Source organism: Nycticebus coucang, chromosome 23 (genome assembly GCF_027406575.1).
Source record: "Nycticebus coucang isolate mNycCou1 chromosome 23, mNycCou1.pri, whole genome shotgun sequence".
Classification (NCBI taxonomy): Eukaryota; Metazoa; Chordata; class Mammalia; order Primates; family Lorisidae; genus Nycticebus; species Nycticebus coucang.
In genome coordinates, this window is record NC_069802.1 from 590,008 (window position 1) to 611,801 (window position 21,794).

General features: G+C 37.8%; 1 protein-coding gene across 1 annotated transcript in view; it reads right to left on the reverse strand.

Moving 5' to 3' along the window:
- EXOC1L (exocyst complex component 1 like) overlaps window positions 1–19,732 on the reverse strand; it is a 39,107-nt gene extending 19,375 nt beyond the window's left edge. Inside the window, exon 1 of the mRNA XM_053578101.1 lies at window positions 19,389–19,732. Within this exon, the coding sequence (XP_053434076.1) occupies window positions 19,389–19,509 (121 nt within the window). The 5' untranslated portion in view covers window positions 19,510–19,732. The remainder of the gene's footprint in view (window positions 1–19,388) is intronic.
- Window positions 19,733–21,794: the final 2,062 nt, after the last annotated feature.

The window sequence follows — 21,794 nt, forward strand, 5'->3', positions numbered from 1 at the left end:
TTTGAGGTTTCTCCATACCTCCTTCCAGAAAGGTTGTACCAGTTTGCAGTCCCACCAGCAGTGTAAAAATGTTCCCTTCTCTCCACATCCACGCCAGCATCTGCAGTTTTGAGATTTTGTGATGTGGGCCATTCTCACTGGGGTTAGATAATATCAGGGTTGTTTTGATTTGCATTTCTCTAAAATATAGAGATGATGAACATTTTTTCATGTGTTTGTTAGCCATTCATCTGTCATCTTTAGAGAAAGTTCTATTCATGTCTCTTGCCCATTGATATAAGGGATTGTTGGTTTTTTTCATGTGGATTAATTTGAGTTCTCTATAGATCCTAGTTATCAAGCTTTTGTCTGATTGAAAATATGCAAATATCCTTTCCCATTGTGTAGGTTGTCTCTTTGCGTTGGTTATTTTCTCCTTAGCTGTACAGAAGCTTTTCAGTTAAATGAAGTCCCATTTGTTTATTGTTGTTGTTGCAATTGCCATGGCAGTCTTCTTCATGAAGTCTTTCCCCAGGCCAATATCTTCCAGTGTTTTTCCTATGCTTTCTTGGAGGATTTTTATTGTTTCATGCCTTAAATTTAAGTCCTTTATCCATCTTGAATCAATTTTTGTGAGTGGGGAAAGGTGTGGGTCCAGTTTCAGTCTTTTACATGTAGACATCCAGTTCTCCCAACACCATTTATTGAATAAGGAGTCTTTTCCCCAAGGTACGTTCTTGTTTGGTTTATCAAAGATTAGGTGGTTGTAAGATGTTAGTTTCATTTCTCGGTTATCAATTCCATTCCAAGTGTCTATGTCTCTGTTTTTGTGCCAGTACCATGCTGTCTTGAGCACTATGGCTTTGTAGTACAGACTAAAATCTGGTATGCTGATGCCCCCAGCTTTATTTTTATTACTAAGAACTGCCTTAGCTATACGGTGTTTTTTCTGGTTCCATACAAAACACAGAATCATTTTTACCAAATCATGAAAGTACGATGTTGGTATTTTGATAGGAAAGGCATTGAATAGGTAGATTGCTTTGGGAAGTATAGACATTTTAACAATGTTGATTCTTCCCATCCATGAGCATGGTATGTTCTTCCATTTGTTAATATCCTCTGCTATTTCCTTTCTGAGGATTTCATAGTTTTCTTTATAGAGGTCCTTCACCTCCTTCGTTAGGTATATTTCTAGGTATTTCATTTTCTTTGAAACTATGGTGAAGGGAGTTATGTCCTTAATTAGCTTCTCATCTTGATTGTTATCAAGGCTACTGACTTGTGGACATTGATTTTATATCCTGAAACATTACTGTATTTTTTGATGACTTCTAGGAGTCTTGTGGTTGAGTCTTTGGGGTTCTCTAAGTATAAGTTCACGTCGTCAGCAAAGAAGGAGAGTTTGACCTCCTCTGCTCCCATTTGGATTCCCTTTATTTCCTTGTCTTGCCTAATTGTATTGGCTAGAACTTCCAGCACTATGTTGAATAGTAAAGGTGACAGAGGACAACCTTGTCTGGTTCTAGTTCTAAGAGGAAAAGCTTTCAGTTTTACTCCATTCAGTAAAATATTGGCTGTGGGTTTGTCATAGATAGCTTCAATCAGTTTTAGAAATGTGCCACCTATGCCTATACTCTTCAGTGTTCTAATTAGAAAAGGATGCTGGATTTTATCAAATGCTTTTTCTGCATCTATTGAGAGGATCATGTGATCTTTATTTTTGCCTCTGTTAATACGGTGGATAACGTTTATGGACTTGCATATGTTAAACCAGCCTTGCATCCCTGGGATGAAGCCTACTTGATCACGATGAATGACTTTTTTGATGATAAGCTGTAATCTATTGGCTAGGATTTTGTTGAGAATTTTTGCATCTATATTCATGACTGAGATTAGTCTGCAATTCTCCTTTTTGTTTCGGTCTTTTCCTGGTTTTGGTATCAGGGTGATGTTTGCTTCATAGAATGTGTTGGGGAAGATTCCTTCTTCCTCAATTTTTTGAAATAATTTCTGCAGTACAGGAATAAGCTCTTCCTTGAAGGTTTGATAGAATTCTGGAGTGAAGCCATCTGGACCAGGGCATTTTTTTGGTTGGAAGATTTTTTATTGTTTCTTTGATCTCAGTGCTTGAAATTGGTCTGTTCAGGAGCTCTATTTCTTCCTGGCTGAGTCTAGGGAGAGGGTGTGATTCCAAATATTGATCCATTTCCTTCACAATGTCAAATTTCTGGGCATAGAGTTTCTGGTAGTATTCAGAGATGATCTCTTGTATCTCTGTGGGATCAGTTGTTATTTCCCCTTTATCATTTCTGATTGAGGTTACTAGAGATTTTACTTATCTATTTCTCGTTAGTCTGGCCAATGGTTTATCTATTTTATTTATTTTTTCAAAAAACCAACTTCTTGTTTCGTTAATTTTCTGAATGATTCTTTTGTTTTCAATTTCATTGATCTCTTATTTGATTTTGGATATTTCTTTTCTTCTACTGAGTTTAGGCTTAGATTGTTCTTCTTTTTCCAATTCCATAAGATCTCTTGTGAGATTGTTGATGCGCTCTCTTTCTGTTTTTCAAATGTAGGCATCTAAAGCGATGAATTTTCCTCTCAAAACTGCTTTTGCAGTATCCCACAGGTTTCGGTAGCTTGTGTCTTTATTGTTGTTATGCTCAAGGAAGTTAATGATTTCCTGTTTTATTTCTTCCTGCACCCATCTGTTACTCAACAGAAGATTGTTTAATTTCCATGGCTTTGTGTGGGGTCGAGCATTTCTGTTAGAGTTGAGTTCCACCTTTAGTGCCTTATGGTCTGAGAAGATACAAGGTAGAATTTCAATTTTTTTGATTCTGTTGCTGTTTGTTTTGTTTCCTAGGATATGATTGACTTTGTAGAACGTTCCATGGGGTGATGAGAAGAATGTATATTCTTTATCTTTGGGGTGGAGTGTTCTATATGCGTCTAACAAGCACAGTTGTTCCAGGGTCTCATTTAAATCTCTTATATCTTTGTTTAATTTCTGTTTAGATGATCTGTCCAGCTCTGTAAGAGGAGTGTTAAAGTCTCCGTTATTATGGTATTATCAGATATCATATTGCTCAGATTGAGTAAGGCCTGTTTCAAGAATCTGGGAGCATTTAAATTGGGTGCATATATATTTAGAATTCAAACATCTTCTTGTTGTATTTTTCCCTTGACCAATATAAAGTGACCATCTTTGTCTTTTTGGACTTTAGTTGCTTTAAATCCACATGAATCTGAAAATAAGATTGCAATTCCTCTTTTCTTCTGAATTCCATTTGCCATAAAAATTGTCTTCTAACCCTTGACTCAGAGCTTTAATTTGTCTTTTGAAGCCAGGTGTATTTCTTCCAGACAGCAAATGGATGTCTTGTGTTTTTTTAATCCAGTCAGCCAATCTATGTCTCTTCAGTGGGGAATTCAAGCCATTAACATTTATTGAGATAATTGATAAGTGTGGTAGTATTCTATTCGTCTTATTTTGTGAGAGTCCATTGCTTAGTTTTATCTTTTGCATCAGTGTGGAGGTTAGGTTCTGTCCTTTAATTTCTGAGTTCTTACTTTGCTGCTGATCCATTGTGGTGGTCAGTGTGCAGAACAGGTTGAAGTATTTCCTGTAGAGCTGGTCTTGTTGTGGCGAATTTCCTCAATGTTTGTATATCCGTAAATGATTTGATTTCTCCGTCAATTTTGAAGCTTAGCTTAGCAGGCTACAGAATGCTGGGCTGGAAATTGTTCTGTTTAAGTAGATTAAATGTAGATGACCATTGTCTTCTTGCATGGAAAAGTTTCATTAGAGAAGTCTGCGGTCACTCTGATGGATTTGCCCCTGTAGGTCAACTGGTGCTTACTCCTGGCAGCTTGCAGAATCTTTTCTTTTGTCTTGACTTTGGACAGGTTCATCACAATGTGTCTTGTAGAAGCTCGGTTAGAGTTGAGGCAACCTGGGGTCCGATATACCTCTGAAAGCAGTGTTTCAGAATCTTTGGTGATATTTGGGAAATTTTCTTTTATACTATTCTCTAGTATGGCTTCCATTCCTCTGGGGCATTCTTCTTCCCCTTCTGGAATTCCTATAACTCGTATGTTGGAACGCTTCATAGAGTCCCATAATTCTGACAGTGAACGTTCTGCTTTCTCTCTCTTCTTTTCTGCCTCTTTTACTATCTGAGTTATCTCAAGAACTTTGTTTTCTACTCTGAAATTCTTTCTTCTGCATGGTCTAACCTGTTGCTGATACTTCCCATTGCATCTTTAAGTTCCCTAATTGACTGTTCCAGTTCCTTCAGCTCTGCTATATCCTTTTTATATTCTTCATATCATTCATCTCTTATTTGATTCTGTTTTTGGATTGTCTTTTGGTCATTTTCCACTTTATTAGCAGTTTCCTTGATTGTTTCCATCATTTCTTTCATTGTTTTCAACATGTGTATTCTAAATTCCCTTTCTGTCATTTTTAACATTTCTTTATAGATGGTATCATTTGCAGTAGCTACCTCATGGTCCCTTGGCGGGGTTGTTCTGGCCTGGTTCTTCATGTTGCCTGGAGTTTTCTGCTTATTCTTCTTCATGAGTGATTTCTTTTTTCTGTTTCCTTGCCCTAATTTTCCTTTCACTTCCTCTTGCTCTTTAAGTTCTTGTGCCTGTGGACTAAGGGTTACAGGACCAGAAGGGTGAGAAGGATGAAGAGCAAAAAACAAATGAAAGAAAGGAAGACCGAGTGATAAGAAAAAAAAACCAAAAAACAGAAAAATAGAGAAAGGAGAGGGGGTGGGTAAAAGGAATACTGACAAAAATAAGAGAGGCACAGAAAGAGGGAGACAGAGCCATATAAGTGTACAGTAGGGTACTTTGACACAACCTTAAAAAAAACCCACATTGTGGGGGTTCCCAGTTGGGTGGTTCCCTTGAGGTCAGCAGCTCTTTGCTAACCTGATCAGACACAGTACCCCACCTCCACCAAGTAGAGAGGAAAGGCAAAAATGCTATAAATCAAACCAACACACGCAAACAGAAAACTTTACAGGATAAAATTAGGTGAAAAAACAAATAATAGTGGTAGAAACACTAGCAAAAATGAAGTTCTAGTTATTGAAAAGGCAGCAATGTGAAATTATAATTAAACTAGAAAAATTGAGAAAGAAAAAGGATCTGTATGGAAAAGATTGAAATTAAAAAACAAAACAACATCAACAACATCAAAATAAACAAAAAAAAACGACCAAACCAAAAAAAAAAAAAAAAACAACCAAAACCAAAGCAGTATGTATATGTTATTGAATATTGTCTGGGCAACACTTGGTCTTCTGGGGTATGAGATGTTAATCACAGTTCTGATACGACTGGAGGCTGCTGATTTCTCAAATCCCAGCAGGTAGACACCCTACATCTCTCTTCAGCCCACTTAAAAGGCACTGAGAACTTGTATACTTGCTCAGCAGAAGCTTTCCCAGGAAAGTGCTTGTCACTGGAATCACTGCTAAAGTGGCTATGCACTTACCCAGTGTGCCAAAACCGGTCTCACTCTGCCCCTGAGGGTTAGGGCTGCAAGGCAGCTCAGACCCCACCCTTAGGCTACTTGCTTGCTGGGTTACCAGCTCCCACCCAATTCTAGCTCTGCGACCCTGAGGGTGGAGCTTGCCGGGGCAGATCACAATGGCTCCCTGTGACTCACAGCCAAACAGTATTAGCTCCGTCTGGCTCAGCGGCTCAGCCTGGGGCCCTAGACAACAGCCAAAGTTCTCTGCACTCCCGCTCAGGCTCTCCCCAAGGCAGTTCAACTGAGTGCCAATTCCAAAGACAGCAAAACAGTTCACAGGTAAGGCCTTTCTGGTTTGCAGTCTCGCTGCTACTGAACTTACAGTTGCGGGCGGGTTTAGACGGATTGAACACACGTGACCACTTGCCATTTTTCCGCTGTTTTAGTCCTCCTCTTGGGGTCCAGAAGTCTCTCGCTGACTCCCTGTATCCTCACAGGGGTGATGATAGGCAGATCCCACCAGCCAGAGATGCCTGGAGTCCTATCTCCCAAGACTCATGGTGCCCAGATGCAAGGAAGCTGTTACTCAGCTGCCATCTTGCTCCGCCTCTGAGATTTCAATTATTAATATTTATGCATACAACCAATGTGCCTCAATTTATAATAGAAACTCTAACAAACATGAGCAACTTGATTTCCTCCAGCTCCATAATAGTCAGAGATTTTATCACTCCTTTGTCAGTGTTGGATAGCTTCTCCAATAAGAAGCTGAGCAAAGAAATTTTAGATTTAAAGTTAACCATTCAACATTTGGATTTAGCAGACATGTATAGAATATTTCATCCCAACAAAACTGAATACACATCTCATCAGTGCAAGGAATATATTCCAAAATTGAGCACATCTTAGGTTGCAAGTCTAACCTCAGTAAATTTAAAGGAATAGAAATTATTCCTTCCATCTTCTGGAACCACCATGGAACAAAAGTTGAACTCAGTAACAACAGTAATCTGCAAACTCATATAAAAACATGGAAGTTAAATAACCTTGTGCAGAATGATAGCTGGGTCATAGACGCGATTGAGAAGGAAAGTACCAAAGTTTTAGAACAAAACAACAATGAAGACACGAATTTTAGAACCTCTGGGATACTGCAAAGGCAGTCCTAAGAGGGAAATTTATAGCACTGCCAGCCTTCCTCAAGAGAATGGAAAGAGAAGACGTTAACAGCTTAATGGGACATCTCAAGTAACTGGAAAAGGAAGAACGTTCCAATCCAAAACTCAGCAAAAGAAGAAATAAGCAAAATTAGAGGAGAATTAAATGAAATTGGAAACAAAAGGATTATACAACAGATCAATAAATCAAGAAGTTGGTTTTTTGAAAAGATCAATAAAATAGATAAAAATTTGGCTAACATATCCAGGAAAAAAAGAGAAAAATCTCTAATTACATCGATCAGAAATGACAAAGATGAAATAACACAAGACTCCTAATAAATACAAAAAATCATTAATGAATATTACAAGAAACGTTATTCTCAGAAATATGAAAACCTGAAGGAAATTGACCAATACTTGGAAGCACATCACCTTCCATGACATAGCCAGAATCAAGTGGAAACTCTGAACTGGCCTATATGAAATTCTGAAATAGCATCAACTATACAAAATCTCCCTAAAAAGAAAAGCCCGGGACCAGATGGTTTCACGTCTGAATTCTACCAAACCTTTAAAGAAGATCTAGTACCTATATTACTCAACATTTCCCAAAATACAGAAAAAGAAGAAGACTACCCAACACATTCTATGAAGCAAACATCACCCTGATCCCCAAACCAGGAAAAGACCCAACAAGAAAAGAAAATTATAGACCAATATCACTAAGAACATTGATGCAAAAATATTCAACAAGATCCTAACAAACAGAATCCAGCAACACATCAAACATATACATCATGACCAAGTGAGTTTTATCCCAGGGTCTCAAGGCTGGTTCAACATACATAAATGTATAATTATAATTTATCACATAAACAAATTAAAAAACAAAGACCATATGATTCTCTCAATTGATGCAGAAAAAGCTTTTGATAATATCCAGCATCCCTTCATGATCAGAACACTTAAGAAAATGGGTATAGAAGGGACATTTCTTAAACTGATAGAGGCCTTCTACAGCAAACCCACAGCCAATATCATATTGAATGGAGTTAAACTGAAATTATTTCCACTCAGATCAGGAACCAGGCAAGGTTGCCCATTATCTCCACTGCTCTTTAACATTGTAATGGAAGGTTTAGCCATCGCAATTAGGGAAGAAAAGGTGATCAAGGCTATCCATGTAGGGTCAGAAGAGATCAAACTTTTGCTCTTCGCATATTATATGATTGTATATATGGGAACATCAGGGATTCTGCTACAAAACTCTTAGAAGTGATCAAGGAATACAGCATCGTCTCAGGTTACAAAATCAACATTCATAAATTGGTAGCCTTTATATACACCAACAACTGTTAAGCTGAAAAAACAGTCAAGGACTATATTCCATTCACAGTAGTGCCAAAGAAGATGAAATAATTGGGAGTTTATCTAACAAAGGACGTGAAAGATCTCTATAAAGAGAACTATGGGGCGGCGCCTGTGGCTCAAGGAGTTGGGCGCCGGTCCCATACGCCGGAGGTGGTGGGTTCAAAACCCAGCCCCAACCAAAAACGACAAAAAAAAAAGAGAACTATGAAACTCTAAGAAAAGAAATAGCTGAAAATGTTAACAAATGGGAAAACATACCATGCTTATGGCTGGGAAGAATCAACATTGTTAAAATGTCCATACTACCCAAAGCAATATACAATTTTAATGCAATCCCTGTTAAAGTTCCACTGTCGTACTTTAAATATCTTGAAAAAATAATACTTCATTTTATATAGAATCAGAAAAAAACTCAAATAGCCAAGACATTACTCAGAAATAAAAACAAAGCAGGAGGAATCATGCTACCAGACCTCAGACTATAATATAAATCGATAGTGATGAAAACAGTCTGGTACTGGCACAAAAACACAGAGGCAGATGTATGGAACAGAATAGAGAACCAAGAGATGAACCCAGCTACTTACCATTATTTGATTTTTGACAAGCCAATTAAAAACATTCAGTGGGGAAGAGATTCCCTATTTAAAAAATGGTGCTTTGTGAACTGGCTGGTGACCTGTAGAAACTGAAACTTGACCCAAACCTTTCACCATTAACTAAGATAGACTCTCACTGGATTAAAGACTTAAACTTAAGGCATGAAAATATAAAAATACTAGAAGAAATTGTAGGGAAAACTCTTGAAGGAATTGGCCTGGGCAAATATTTTATGAGGAGGACCCCCTGAGCAATTGAAGCAGCATCAAAAATACACTACTAGACCTGATCAAACTAAAAAGCTTCTGCAAAGCCAAGAACACAGTAATTAAAGCAAGCAGACAGCCCTCAGAATGGGAGAAGATATTTGTAGGTTATGTCTCCGACAAGGGTTGAAAAATCAGAATACACAGAGAACTCAAACATGTTAGCAAGAAAAGAACAAGTGAGGCCATCTCAGTGTGGGTGAGGGACTTGAAGAGAAACTTCTCTGAAGAAGACAGGTGCATGGCCTACAGACCTATGAAAAATTGCTCATCGTCCTTAATCATCAGAGAAATGCAAATTGAAACTACTTTGAGATATCATGTAACTCCAGTAAGATTAGCCCACATCACAAAATCCCAAAACCAGAGATGTTGGCATGGATGTGTAGAAAAGGGAACACTTCTACACTGCTGGTGGGAATGCAAACTAATACGGTCCTTTTGGAAAGATGTTTGGAGAACACTTAGAGATCTAAAAATAGATCTGCCATTTGATCCTACAATTCCTCTCCTAGGTATATACCCAGAAGACCAAAAATTACATTATAACAATGATATTTGTACCAGAATGTTCATGGCAGCCCAATTCATAATTGCTAAGTCATGGAAGAATCCCAAGTACCCATCGATCCACGAATGGATTAATAAATTGTGGTATATGCACACCATGGAATATTATGCAGCCTTAAAGAAAGGTGGAGACTTTACCTCTTTCATGTTTCATGAGTGGAGTTGGAACATATTCTTCTTAGTAAAGTATCTCAAGAATGGAAGAAAAAGTATCCAATGTACTCAGCCCTACTATGAAACTAATTTATGGCTTTCATGTGAAAGCTATAACCCAATTATAACCTAAGTATATGGGGAAAAGGGAAAGGGAGGGGAGGGGAGGGGAAAGGATGGGCGGAGGGAGGGTGATTGGTGGGACCACACCTATGGTTCATCTTACAAGGGTACATGTGAAACTTACTATATGTAGAATATAAATGTCTTAACACAATAACTAAGAAAATGCCAGATGGCTATATTAACCAGTGTGATGAAAATATGTCAAATAGGACATAAAACCAGTGTATGGTGTCCCATGATTGCATTAATGTACACAGCTATGATTTTATAATAAAAAAATTTAAAAAAAGAGAAATGTTAGAAATGACAGAAAGATAATTTAGAATACAGATGATGAAAACAATGAAGGAAATGATGGAAATAATGAAGGAAATTGCTGATGAAGTGGAAAATAACCAAAAGGAAATCCAAAAACAGAATCAAATAAGAGATGAATGATATGAAGAATATAGAAAGGATATAGCAGAGCTGAAGGAACTGAAGCAGTCAATTAGGGAACTTAAAGATGCAATACTACTCTGGTAGTATTAAGAATATACCTAACAAAAGAGGTGAAGGACATCTATAAAGAAAATTTTGAAACCCTAAGAAAGGAAATAGCAGAAGATATTAATAAATGGAAGAACATACCATGCTCATGGCTGGGAAGAATCAACATTGTTAAAATGTCTATACTTCCCAAACCAATCTACCCATTCAATGCCATTCCTATTAAAATACAAACATTGTACTTTCAAGATTTCAAAAAATGCTTCTGCATTTTGTATGGAACAAGAAAAAATCCCATTTACCTAAGGCAGTTCTTGATAATAAAAACAAAGCTGGGAGCATCACCATTCCAGATTTTAGTCTGTACTACAAAGCCATAGTGGTCAAGACAGCATGGTACTAGCACAAAAATAGAGACAGAGACACTTGGAATCGAATAGAAAACCAGGAAATGAAACTAACATCTTACAACCACCTAATCTTCGATAAACCAAACAAGAACATACCTTGGGGGAAAGACTCCCTATTCAATAAATGGTACTGGGGAACTCGATATCCACATGTCAAAGACTGAAACTGGACCCGCACCTTTCTCCACTCACAAAAATTGATTCAAGATGGATAAAGGATTTAAATTTAAGGCATGAAACAATAAACAATAAAAATCCTCAAAGAGAGCATAGGAAAATCATTGGAAGATACTGGCCTGGGGAAAGACTTCGTGAAGAAGACTGCCCTGGCAATTGCAACAACAACAACAAAAATAAACAAATGGGACTTAATAAAACTGAAAAGCTTTTGTACAGTTAAGGAGACAACAACCAAAGTAAATAGACAACCTCCACAATGGTAAAGGATATTTGCATATTTTGAATCAGACCAAAGCTTGATAACTGGATCTATAGAGAACTCAAGTTAATCTACATGAGAAAAGCCAACAATCCCATGTATCAATGGGCAAAGACATGAACAGAACCTTTTCTAAAGAAGACAAATAAATGGCTAATAAACATATGAAAAAATGCTCATCATCCCTATTTATTAGAGAAATGCAAATCAAAACCACCCTGAGATACCATCTAACCCCAGTGAGAATGGCCCACATCACAAAATCTCAAAACTGCAGATGCTGGCGTGAGTGTGGAGAGAAGGGAACACTTTTACACTGCTGGTAGGACTGAAAACTAATACAACCTTTTTGGAAGGAAGTATGGAGAAACCTCAAAGCACTCAAGCTAGACCTCCCATTTGATCCTGCAATCCATTACTGGGCATCTATCCAGGAGGAAAAAAAATCCTTTTATCATAAGGACACTTGCACTAGACTGTTTATTGCAGCTCAATTTACAATCACCAAAATGTGGAAACAGCCTAAATGCTTACTAACCCAGGAATGGATTAACAAGCTGTGTACACCATGGAATACTATTCAGCCATTTGAAAACAAATGGAGACTTTACATCCTTTGTATTAACCTGGATAGAAGTGGAACACATTCGTCTTAGTAAAGCATCACAAGAATGGAGAATCATGAATCCTATGTACTCAATTTTGATATGAGGACAATTAAGGACATGGTGGGGTTGGGGGAAGGGAAGATCAGAGAAAGAAGGAGGGGGGTGGGAAAGAAAGTGCAGAGAGTGGGAAGGATGGAAGGGGTGGGATCTTGGTGTGTGCCACACCTTTTGGGGGCAAGACACAATTGTAAGAGGGACTTTATCTAACAAATGCAATCAGTGTGACCTGGTTTCTTATACCCTCAATGAATTCCCAACCATTAAAAAAAAGAAGGGCGGCGCCTGTGGCTCAGTGAGTAGGGCGCCGGCCCCATATGCCAAGGGTGGCGGGTTCAGGCCCAGCCCTGGCCAAACTGCAACAAAAAAATAGCCGGGCGTTGTGGCGGGCACCTGTAGTCCCAGCTGCTCGGGAGGCTGAGGCAAGAGAATCGCATAAGTCCAAGAGTTAGAAGTTGCTGTGAGCCGTGTGTCACCACGGCACTCTACCGGAGGGTGGTACAGTGAGACTCTGTCTCTACAAAAAAAATAAATAAATAAAATAAATAAATAAAAGAAACGTTAGAGACTTCTTTTGGAATATTCTTTAAGGGATAGGCTGTGAGTGGAAAATGGAGAAGAGAGATGTTAAGAAGGTAGGATGGCCAGATGCGGTGGCCCATGCCTGTAATCCTAGCACTGTGGGAGTCAAAGTGGGTGGATCCCTTGAGCTCAGGAGTTCAACTAGCAGGGTGTTGTGATGGGTGCCTGTGGTCCCAGCTACTTAGGAGGATAAGGCAGGAAAAGCACTTGAGTCCAAGACTTTGAGATTGCTGTGAGCTGTGATGTTACAGCACTCTACCCAGGGTGGCAGAGTGAGACTCTGTCTCAAAAAAAAGGGTTAGATCTATCAGTCATCAAGTTTTCTTACATTAGTGGTCACTGTCCCACTGAACCCAGCATGGAGAGAGCACAGCTTCTTAGCTGGACAAAACAGCCTCCTTTAAAGCTCAGAACACCTAAGAATTGTCTCCAGCCATCAACAAGAGAAATCTGCTCAGGTTGGAGTAGACCCAATCCCTAATTTCCACATTTGCACTTTGCTGCCAGCTAAAATTAAATGGCTGTATCCACATTAATGCAGTGGCAAAGTGGAAACTTATCACATTGCTATAAAACAAAAATGTGTTTATGTAGTGAAAATGTTAGAGAGTTGAGGTTAGTAACATCAGTATTTCTGTTATAAAACTATAATTTAGTGGCTGGGCACTTTGGCTCACACCTGTAATCCCAGCACTCTGGGAGGCTGAGGTGGGTGGATTTCTTGAGCTCTTGAGTTCAAGACCAGTCTGAGCAAGAGTGAGACCCCATCTTTCTAAAAATAGAAAAACTGAGGCATGAGGATTGCTTGAGCCCAAGAGCTGAAGGTTGCTGTGAGCTATGATGATGCCATGGCACTCTACCCAGGGCAATAGCTTGAGACTGTCTCAAAAAAAAAAAATTATGATTTAGTGAATACCAATACACCCAAGGAATTTCTAGACCCCAGAATTCACTTGCTCCAGTTTTAATATTTTAGTCAACACTTTCAGAATTATAATATTATTTCAATCATTTATTTTCAATTTTAATTTAAAAATAAACTTTTTCATTAACCAATACCTTTGTTACCGTGGTAAAATAGTTGATATTATTCATAAGGCTAAATGGAGAGATTGAGACTCCTGTATCTACAAAAAATAGAAAAACTAGAGTGCTAGGATTACAGGCTTGAGCTACTGTGCCCAGCCCTGCTATACGGAATGTCTTTAAAATGAAGATAATTGGCCATAAGCAAGTTAGGACATGAGTTATTGATATACTTACCGAAAGAATGGAAGAGAAGGAAAGTGATTTTACATGAACAGGACCACCAAAAAACAATAACAAGAAGGACATTCAATTCAATCACTTACTCAAGGTCTGGTTTTATGAGGCCCAAACTAGCCCATTCTCAATGTACCCTCTGAAAGCAATATAGCAGAGTGGTCAGGCAAAAGTAGACTGGGATTTGAAGCCTCTACCTATCACTTATTAGTTGGTGATCTTGGATAAGTTATTCTGTAACTGTACATCTCGGTTTTTTCAAGTGGCTAGTATGATAATATATGTGAAGGACTTACCATAGTGCCTGGAACATATGTTAAGAAATGCAGCTATTACTAGTTAGAAGCACTGTGGCAAAGTGGAAAGAACTTGGGTTTAGAATTAGATTTACTACCTGTGACTTTGGGGTAGTAACTTAATTTCTTGTGACTATGGTTTTCTCATCTGTAAAACAGTAATTCTATTTATCTCATAGGTTGTCATGAAGATTAAAAGGAATCACATAAAGGTCATTAAGTAGACTTGTTCCCAGCACTTGAGCATGCCTTACAACTATCTCTTTCATCCCAGCATTAAGAATATTATTCTATGGGTGGTGCCTGTGGCTCAAAGGAGTAGGGCGCCGGCCCCATATCCTGTAGGTGGCGGGTTCAAACCCAGCCCTGGCCATAAACTGCAAAAAAAAAAAAAATAAATAAAAATAAGAATATTATTCTAAAAATGAAAAAGTTTTAACATTTTTTTCTCCTTTAAAGCTCTGCTATAAAGTTTCCATTCACCCTACAAATGATATGGCTTGGAGCTTAGAATTGGCAGGTCATCTTGGTTTCCATATTTATATCTCTAAAGTAGTAGATGAGCCACTGGGAAAATCTGCCTTATGAGTTACTAATGGATGATAATGTTGTGGATTGTTGGTTTTAGAGATAATGAGAATATTCCAACTCTAAAATCCATGCTCCTGATCCCTTTGGGAACTAAAAAGTAAGTAAGTCACAAAAAATGTTCCAAATAGGAACAGCATTTCTATACTATAGTCACCATCTACAACTACCCTGATTTGAAGAGTCAGAATATTTTATTTAAATTACTTCATAGAGACATTTACTGATTCCACAAATGCATTTGGCGTGTGTGTGTGTGTGTGTGTGTGTGTGTGTGTTGTGTATGTGTGACAGAGAGAGAGAGAATTATGCAAAAACAATGAAGTGGGTTTTTCCCTGTGTTTAAAAGATGAAGAACACCTAACAATTACAATCAGTGTAACCTGGCTTATTGTACCCTCAATGAATCCCCAACAATAAATAAATAAATAAATAAAAAGATGAAGAACAGGGATTTAAGGTGTAAAAATATACTCTGCTACTCAAGGTATGTTGTCCATTTTACAATCCTGATTGTAACTAAATTTTGTGGTAAATTTTATATTTACCATAAAATTTATTTTATATACCTATTTTATGATTGCTTTATAAATCAATCCTGCATTTATTTATTTTCATAAATTTTAGAAATGAAGAATAATAAATGCAGTCAAATTAGAATTTTCTTACATGTTCTTTTTGAGTGTAAGATTGCTATTTTTATAGAACTAAGGGTATTAATATGTATTAAAGAAAATATTATAGGTTACAGAATATGTTAAATTTATCACATATCAAAACAGCCTTGATTAAATCTGCAACTTGAAAAATAAAGAATATGCATACAACTCTATTTTCAGATCATATGAATACCTTTTTGGATATATTTTGGCCTACTGCTAGTAATAGCATTTTTCATTGTATAAAAACTTTTCAAAGCATCACCCCTCCTTTTATCCTTACATAACACTACATACTAGTAGAACAATTTGTTCTTAATTTACAGCTGAAAATCTAACCTCTCCCCAGACAATACCATTAGCCACAAAAAAAAAAAAAAAACTTAAAGAAATTCTTTAGTTTGTGCTCTCTATCCTTAAGACACTGGGAATTCCTAGATTTAGCAGCTGTGGTTTCAAATGAAACCTTTTAAATAAATTGATTTTAGCAATCTCTATTTCTTGTTTACTGATTTTTCTCTTTTCTTTTTTCCTTTTTTTTTTCTTTTTTCTTTCTTTCTTTTTTTTAGACAGAATCTCTCTCATGCTGTCACCTGGGTTAGAGTACAATGGTATCATCTCACAGCAAGCTCAAAGTCTTGGACTCCAGTGATTCTCCTGCCTCAGCCCCCTAAGTAGCTGGGACTACAGGCACAGCCAATGTTTTCTATTTTTTTGTAGAGAGGTAGGGGTCTCACTCTTGCTCAGGCTGGTTTTGAACTCCTGGCCTCAAGTGATCCTCTTGTCTCAGCCTCCCAGAGTGCTAGGAGTACAAGTGTGAGCTACAAAGCCTGGCCAACTGGTTCTTATTTGACACTGTTAACATTCTTATCGTAAATGATTTGACATAATTATTAGATTCTTTGGTTTCTGTTCTATTCTTCTTTGGAGAAGTTATATTCTAGTATCAAAAATTAATCTATGTGGGCTCAGCGCTTGTAGCTCAAGTGCTAGGGTGCCAGCCACATACACCTGAGCTGGTGGGTTTGAATCCAACCTGGGCCTGACAAACAATAATAACTACAACCAAAAAATAGCCAAGTGTTGTGTCAGGTTCCTGTAGTCCCAGCTATTTGGGAGGCTGAGGAAAGAGAATGGCTTAAGCCCAAGAGTTTGAGGTTGCTGTGACCTGTGATGCCATAGCACTCTACCCAGGGCAACAGTTTGACTCTGTCTCAAAAAACAAACAAAAAAAAGTAGAGAATCTATGTAGAGAACTTATGCATACTATTTTCAAAATTCTAGTAAATGCCATTTTCAGATTAATATCTATGAGTGGAAAATGTTTTTCTAAAGATATGAGAATACTTAAAATAATCTAAATACATATTAATTTCTAATTTATATAATATATAATGTCTTTATATATCAAACATATATTTTTACTGTAAATAAATATTTACAATATATACACATGCACCTGTATATTTTTTAAAGTGAATATATTTTCCCATGTATTTCAAAAGTATAACTTTTATTTTATTTGAAACATAATTTGTCCTGTTTTGCTTTTTCCTAGTAAGAATTTAACAAGGGAGTGCTCTCTGCAGATAGAGGCTTTTTCAAAATTTCCATTTCAGAGATGTCAACACTGAGGCCTGAGAAGCTAATTATCTTGCCCCATATTTTTCAGCCAGTAGGTTGGCAAAGCAGGGCCAGGTTTTACAGCAGATCTGTCTGATTCTCACTATTCCAAGGTCTCCTGTTACTTTCCCATTCCATTTTGGCTAATGTTTTAATATACTATTTCAAGACTTTCAGAATTTCTTTAATTCATTTGCACACTCATCATCATACACACGACTTCTTCCTTTCTAGTGCCTGCACATAACAGAGCTTCCCCCTCCTTCATAAGAGGATACTGCTTTTAACTGCCAGTGCTAATGACACTCTAGGCTGGGCAAAGCTAATCCCAGTGTTTGACCATGCAAACACTGAGAAGGAAGGGACTGAGGATCAGGGAGACCCTACTGTACACCCCAGCAAACTACAAAGCGGGAAATTGAGCCTTTGACATCTGATTTTGACATCAACCAGATAAATATCAAGATTTAACAGTAAATCACAATCCTCTGGTTGGGAGACCCCGCAACAGATATATTTTGGTCAGAATAGATAAATAGATTAACCATGTTCAAACATAATGTTATTAATTTGAAAAATACATGACGGACTTCAACTATGCTAGACTCATGAGTCTCACAAATCTAGAACTGCTAGGTTGTAGGGTGTAAAGAGGAAATCATAACTTTGAGACCCTACTCCCTCAAGGCCCCAAACCCTCAAAGTATGGAGTTACTTGCTTCAGTAACTATGACCTGTTTGATTCATATAAACAACAATTTTCTGAATAAAGCATGGTCAAAGATTCAGGACTATCAAGCATCACACTGACTGATTTCACATTACTGTTTTGTTAAAATGTATTTGCAACTGTCACAAAAAAAGTGTTAACATTTGGGGAAAGTGTTCTCACCATTGATGGGTGTGATGTAGACGAGAACTGAGAAAAGTTAATGAACCTGTATGATTTCTAATGTGAACCTAGATCTGTAATATTGTTGTCTGTGTTGTCTTCTCTTTCTCAGCTCTGAGGAAGCCTTGCTCCTTCCATGACAGAATCATTGAATTATTTCCAAACATAAATCTAGGAGACATTTTTTCATGTCATGTAGAACAAATTTAATTACATAATTTAGAGAGAGACCTAAGATATATGTGGTAAGTTAGATTTATAAACTTTTGTGATTTTTAAAAATGTTTTTCTTTAAAAATGTTACATAATGAGAAATTAGCTTTGCGAAGTGAGAATTATAATAAATACAAAATTATTAAATTTGCATGTTAGAATGAGCATCTTCTCTAATATAATATATTCAGTAAAAATACTTTTAGATATAGTGATTTGATGGTTAAGATACAATATAGTTTCTCACTTAAATTATTTTCACTGACTTTTTTCCATAATTTAATTTCTATTTCCTGGACCAATTAAGTTTCTTACATTGCTGATACGCCAAGTCTCCACACTTTGTAGTTATATAGCACACTATACCAAAGCAGCGGTTTTCAACCTGTGGGTCACGACCCCTTTTTAACAATGAAAATACATTGCGGCATTAAGAAGGTTGAGAACCACCATACAAAAGTGTTAGAGGAACATTGCTATTCTTATTATTGGGTAAATATCACCATATTTATTAGAAATAAAAGAGTTTTAAAGAACTCTTGGCACTCTCTTTAAAGATTTTCTACTTTTCTTATGTACACCCTCTTGACACCTTTAGAAAGTCCTTTTAAGCCAGTTATCAGAAAGGGAATTATAACAAGTTGTTTTCTGAAAATAGGTGTGGGCCTTAAATAGGACAGTCCACAATGAAAATTCCTAAGCTTTTTCTTCCTAAGCCCATGAAAAGTATTAAAAGGCATGAACTGGGAAAAAGGAGTCCTATAAATTAAATTCAATAATGGCATGAGCATTTCTATCTAAATTCAGCACTAAAATCCCAAACTAGGTAAACCATAATTAGGTGCAAAAGCCTATTCCTAGCTTTGGGCAATTTTCATAAATTTCAGAAGCTTAAAGGAAAAACCTTTATTTTAGCTAATTAGTTTAGAGAACAACCTCTGATGCTTAAAGTTCCATTTTCATAAATAGAATTTCTATCATAAAGTATTATTTTTGTGAGCATATATAAGAGAAAGAAATTTTGAAAGATAATTTTTCTCTTCAATATAAACCACTAGGACATCCACGCCATCAGAAGAATCTAAGGTTTTGTTTCTATCTGAGAATGAAAAGGGAGAACCCCAGTTTTTCAGACTGGCAAAAGAGCTGTATAACTCAATTCTCCAAAGAATTTAAAAATATACAGAGAGTTCTGTGTTGCATTTTTAAAAATTAGTTCTTAAGCAGTAAAATTGCATGTCACATAAGTGAATTAAATAAAAGATTGGAGACAAAATAATCAAATCAGGAGAAGTGCATATCCAGTTTCACTTCTGAACAATTAACCAAAATATTCTGAATACAATATTTTGTTCTTTCATTCATCTTTAACGCTTACAAAAAATTCAATAGAATCAAAATTCTTAAACTTGGCATAGTTAAACTTTATCCAAAGAAGACACAAGTGCTACACAGGAAAATAAATTTTTTTTTAAAAGTCTCCCTCCACGACGCAAGCATATTTGGATGATTTGCTTTTTGAAATGATAACAGAAAGAACAGATTACCTGACACACAGAGGTAATACCTGTCTTGGACGGAGAACTCTATTTCAATGAACTCGTATAGATTCTGCGAGAGAGGCTTAAATAGCTTCTTCTCCAAATCCTCCTTTACCAATGATGACATTTCCTCCAGTTCCACTTAGTGTGATAATCTTGGCTCCAGCTCACTCTCTCCTTTTGCTCTCTAGACTGCTTGTCTGGGTTTGCAGCTGCTTGCTAAGTCCTGCCTACCTCCCAGCCCTCTCTTTAACTTCTCATTCCAGCCACAGCCTGGGTTCGGAGAGCTAGAGAGTGTGGTCAGACCCCTCACTGCGGTATCTGCCCAGTGGCGGCAGCAGCAGCCAAAACACGGCAGCAGCACCAGCCCCACTGTCAGTCTCCTGCATCCAGCCTTGAGCAGGCTGCTCGGAGTTCTCCTGAGGCTTGCAGAAGGGGAAAGGTATTTACCACCACCGGCTAATATCCACAGATCTATTTGTGGTGTCCCCTGGTTGTTCCAGTATGGTAGTCTAGTCTCAGTTTAGGCCACTATGCAGAGAAAGACCAAAAGACCTGTTTCAGCTTAAGGCCATCATTTAAATCAGCTGTCTGGCTGTATTGATTGGGATCATCTTTCATTAAGAACTTTGCTATCATTGGCAAGAGAAAAGGCATCTGTGCTTGTTCCTAACACTTCCAACAAGTCTTTCTCCCCATTTCTTTCCCCTCCTGCAATACATTAAGACCATTGCTTCCATGAGAATCTGCACCAATTTCTGGGCATTTTAAGTGGGCTCACTTTAATACTATTTATTCTCCACTCACAAACAAAAATGTGTTAGGTACCTATAGGAGTAAAGCATTATATTTGTTTCCTGGGTGAATTTCCTAGCCTCAAGGAGCTTGTAATGGAATAGGAATGAGTTCACCAGATAATTATCGAAAATGTGTAAAAGTGAGGGTGGCGCCTGTAGCTCAAAGGAGTAGGGCGCCGGCCCCATATACTGGAGGTGGTAGATTCAAACCCAGCCCCGGCCAAAAACTGCAAACCCAGCCCCGGCCAAAACTGCAAAAAAAAAAGTGTGTAAAAGTGATATATGGCACAAAAAAGAAGGGGACCCTACAGACTAGATAGGGTATTAATACCTGGAAGGTATCAGAGATAGTGCTGCGTGAAAAGGTCTAGAGTTGAAGAATGAGAGAAAAGCATAAAAGCGGTGGAGGTGGAGTATATGCCATTCTATACAGCCAAAGTCCTGATTCAATAAAGAGGTGTGTACTATGGCTTGACCGTGTTACCGCCAAAATTCAGGTGTTCCAAATGTGATAGTGTTAACGGGTAGGGCCTTTAAGAAGCAGCTATGGCTGCCTTGCCCTCAACCTTCTGCCATGTGAGGATATAGCCCTCCCTAGACAACCAGACCTGCTGCTGCCTTGACCTTGGACTTCCCAGCCCCTGTGAGAAATAAACTTATTTTTCTCACGAATGACCCCGTCTATGGCATTTTGTTATAGCAGCACAAAATGACTAGGACAGGATGTTTGAGAGGACAGACAAAACAGCCCAGCTTTCCTGAGTTGTAGGGTATGTGAAGGGAAAGGTAAGGCTTGAAAGATGGACTAAGGCCAGATCATGCCAGGTTAACCCTTCAGACTCTATTCTACAGAAGAAGAGAGCCAGTGGAGATTATTGGGCATCCATTCATTCAACAAATATTTACCAAGAATTCACTATGCCATGCCAGTCATGGTGGCTCATGATGGCTCATACTATAATCCTAGCACTCTGATTGGTCAAGGCGGGTGAATTGCTTGAACCCAGGAGTTGGAGACCTGCCTGAACAAGAGCAAGACGCTATCTCTACTAAAAATACAAAAACCATCTGAAAAATTGCAAGAACTAGTAATCCTCTTACCTTAGCCTCCCAAGCACCTGTAGTCCCAGTTACTCAGGAGGCTGAAGTAAAAGGCTCAAGAGCCCAGAGTTTGAGGTTGTTGTGAGTCATGATGATACCAAAGCACTCTACCCAGGGCAACTAAGACTCCATCTCAGAAAAAAAAAAAAAAAAAAAAGAAGAATTCACTATGTGGCAGCCACTGTTTTAAGACCTGGGAATATGGCGATGAAAGAAAATAGGCCAGTTCCTTGGTCTATAGAGTTCAGTGAGGTAGATGGAAAATACAGAAAAAAGTAGTGGTGTTTTCAGAGCGCACTCAGCTGCAAGTAACAGAGTAAGTGACATAAAGGTGTGAAATAATGTCATGTAGTAACAGGCCTGCAGGTAGGCAGTCCCATGGGTTAGTTCAAGGCTCACAGATGAAGGTCCAAAGGGCTTTCCATTCTTTTGATCTACCATCTTCAGATGTTGCCTTTTTTTTTTTTTTGGTAGAGACAGAGTCTCACTGTACCATCCTTGGGTACAGTGCCAT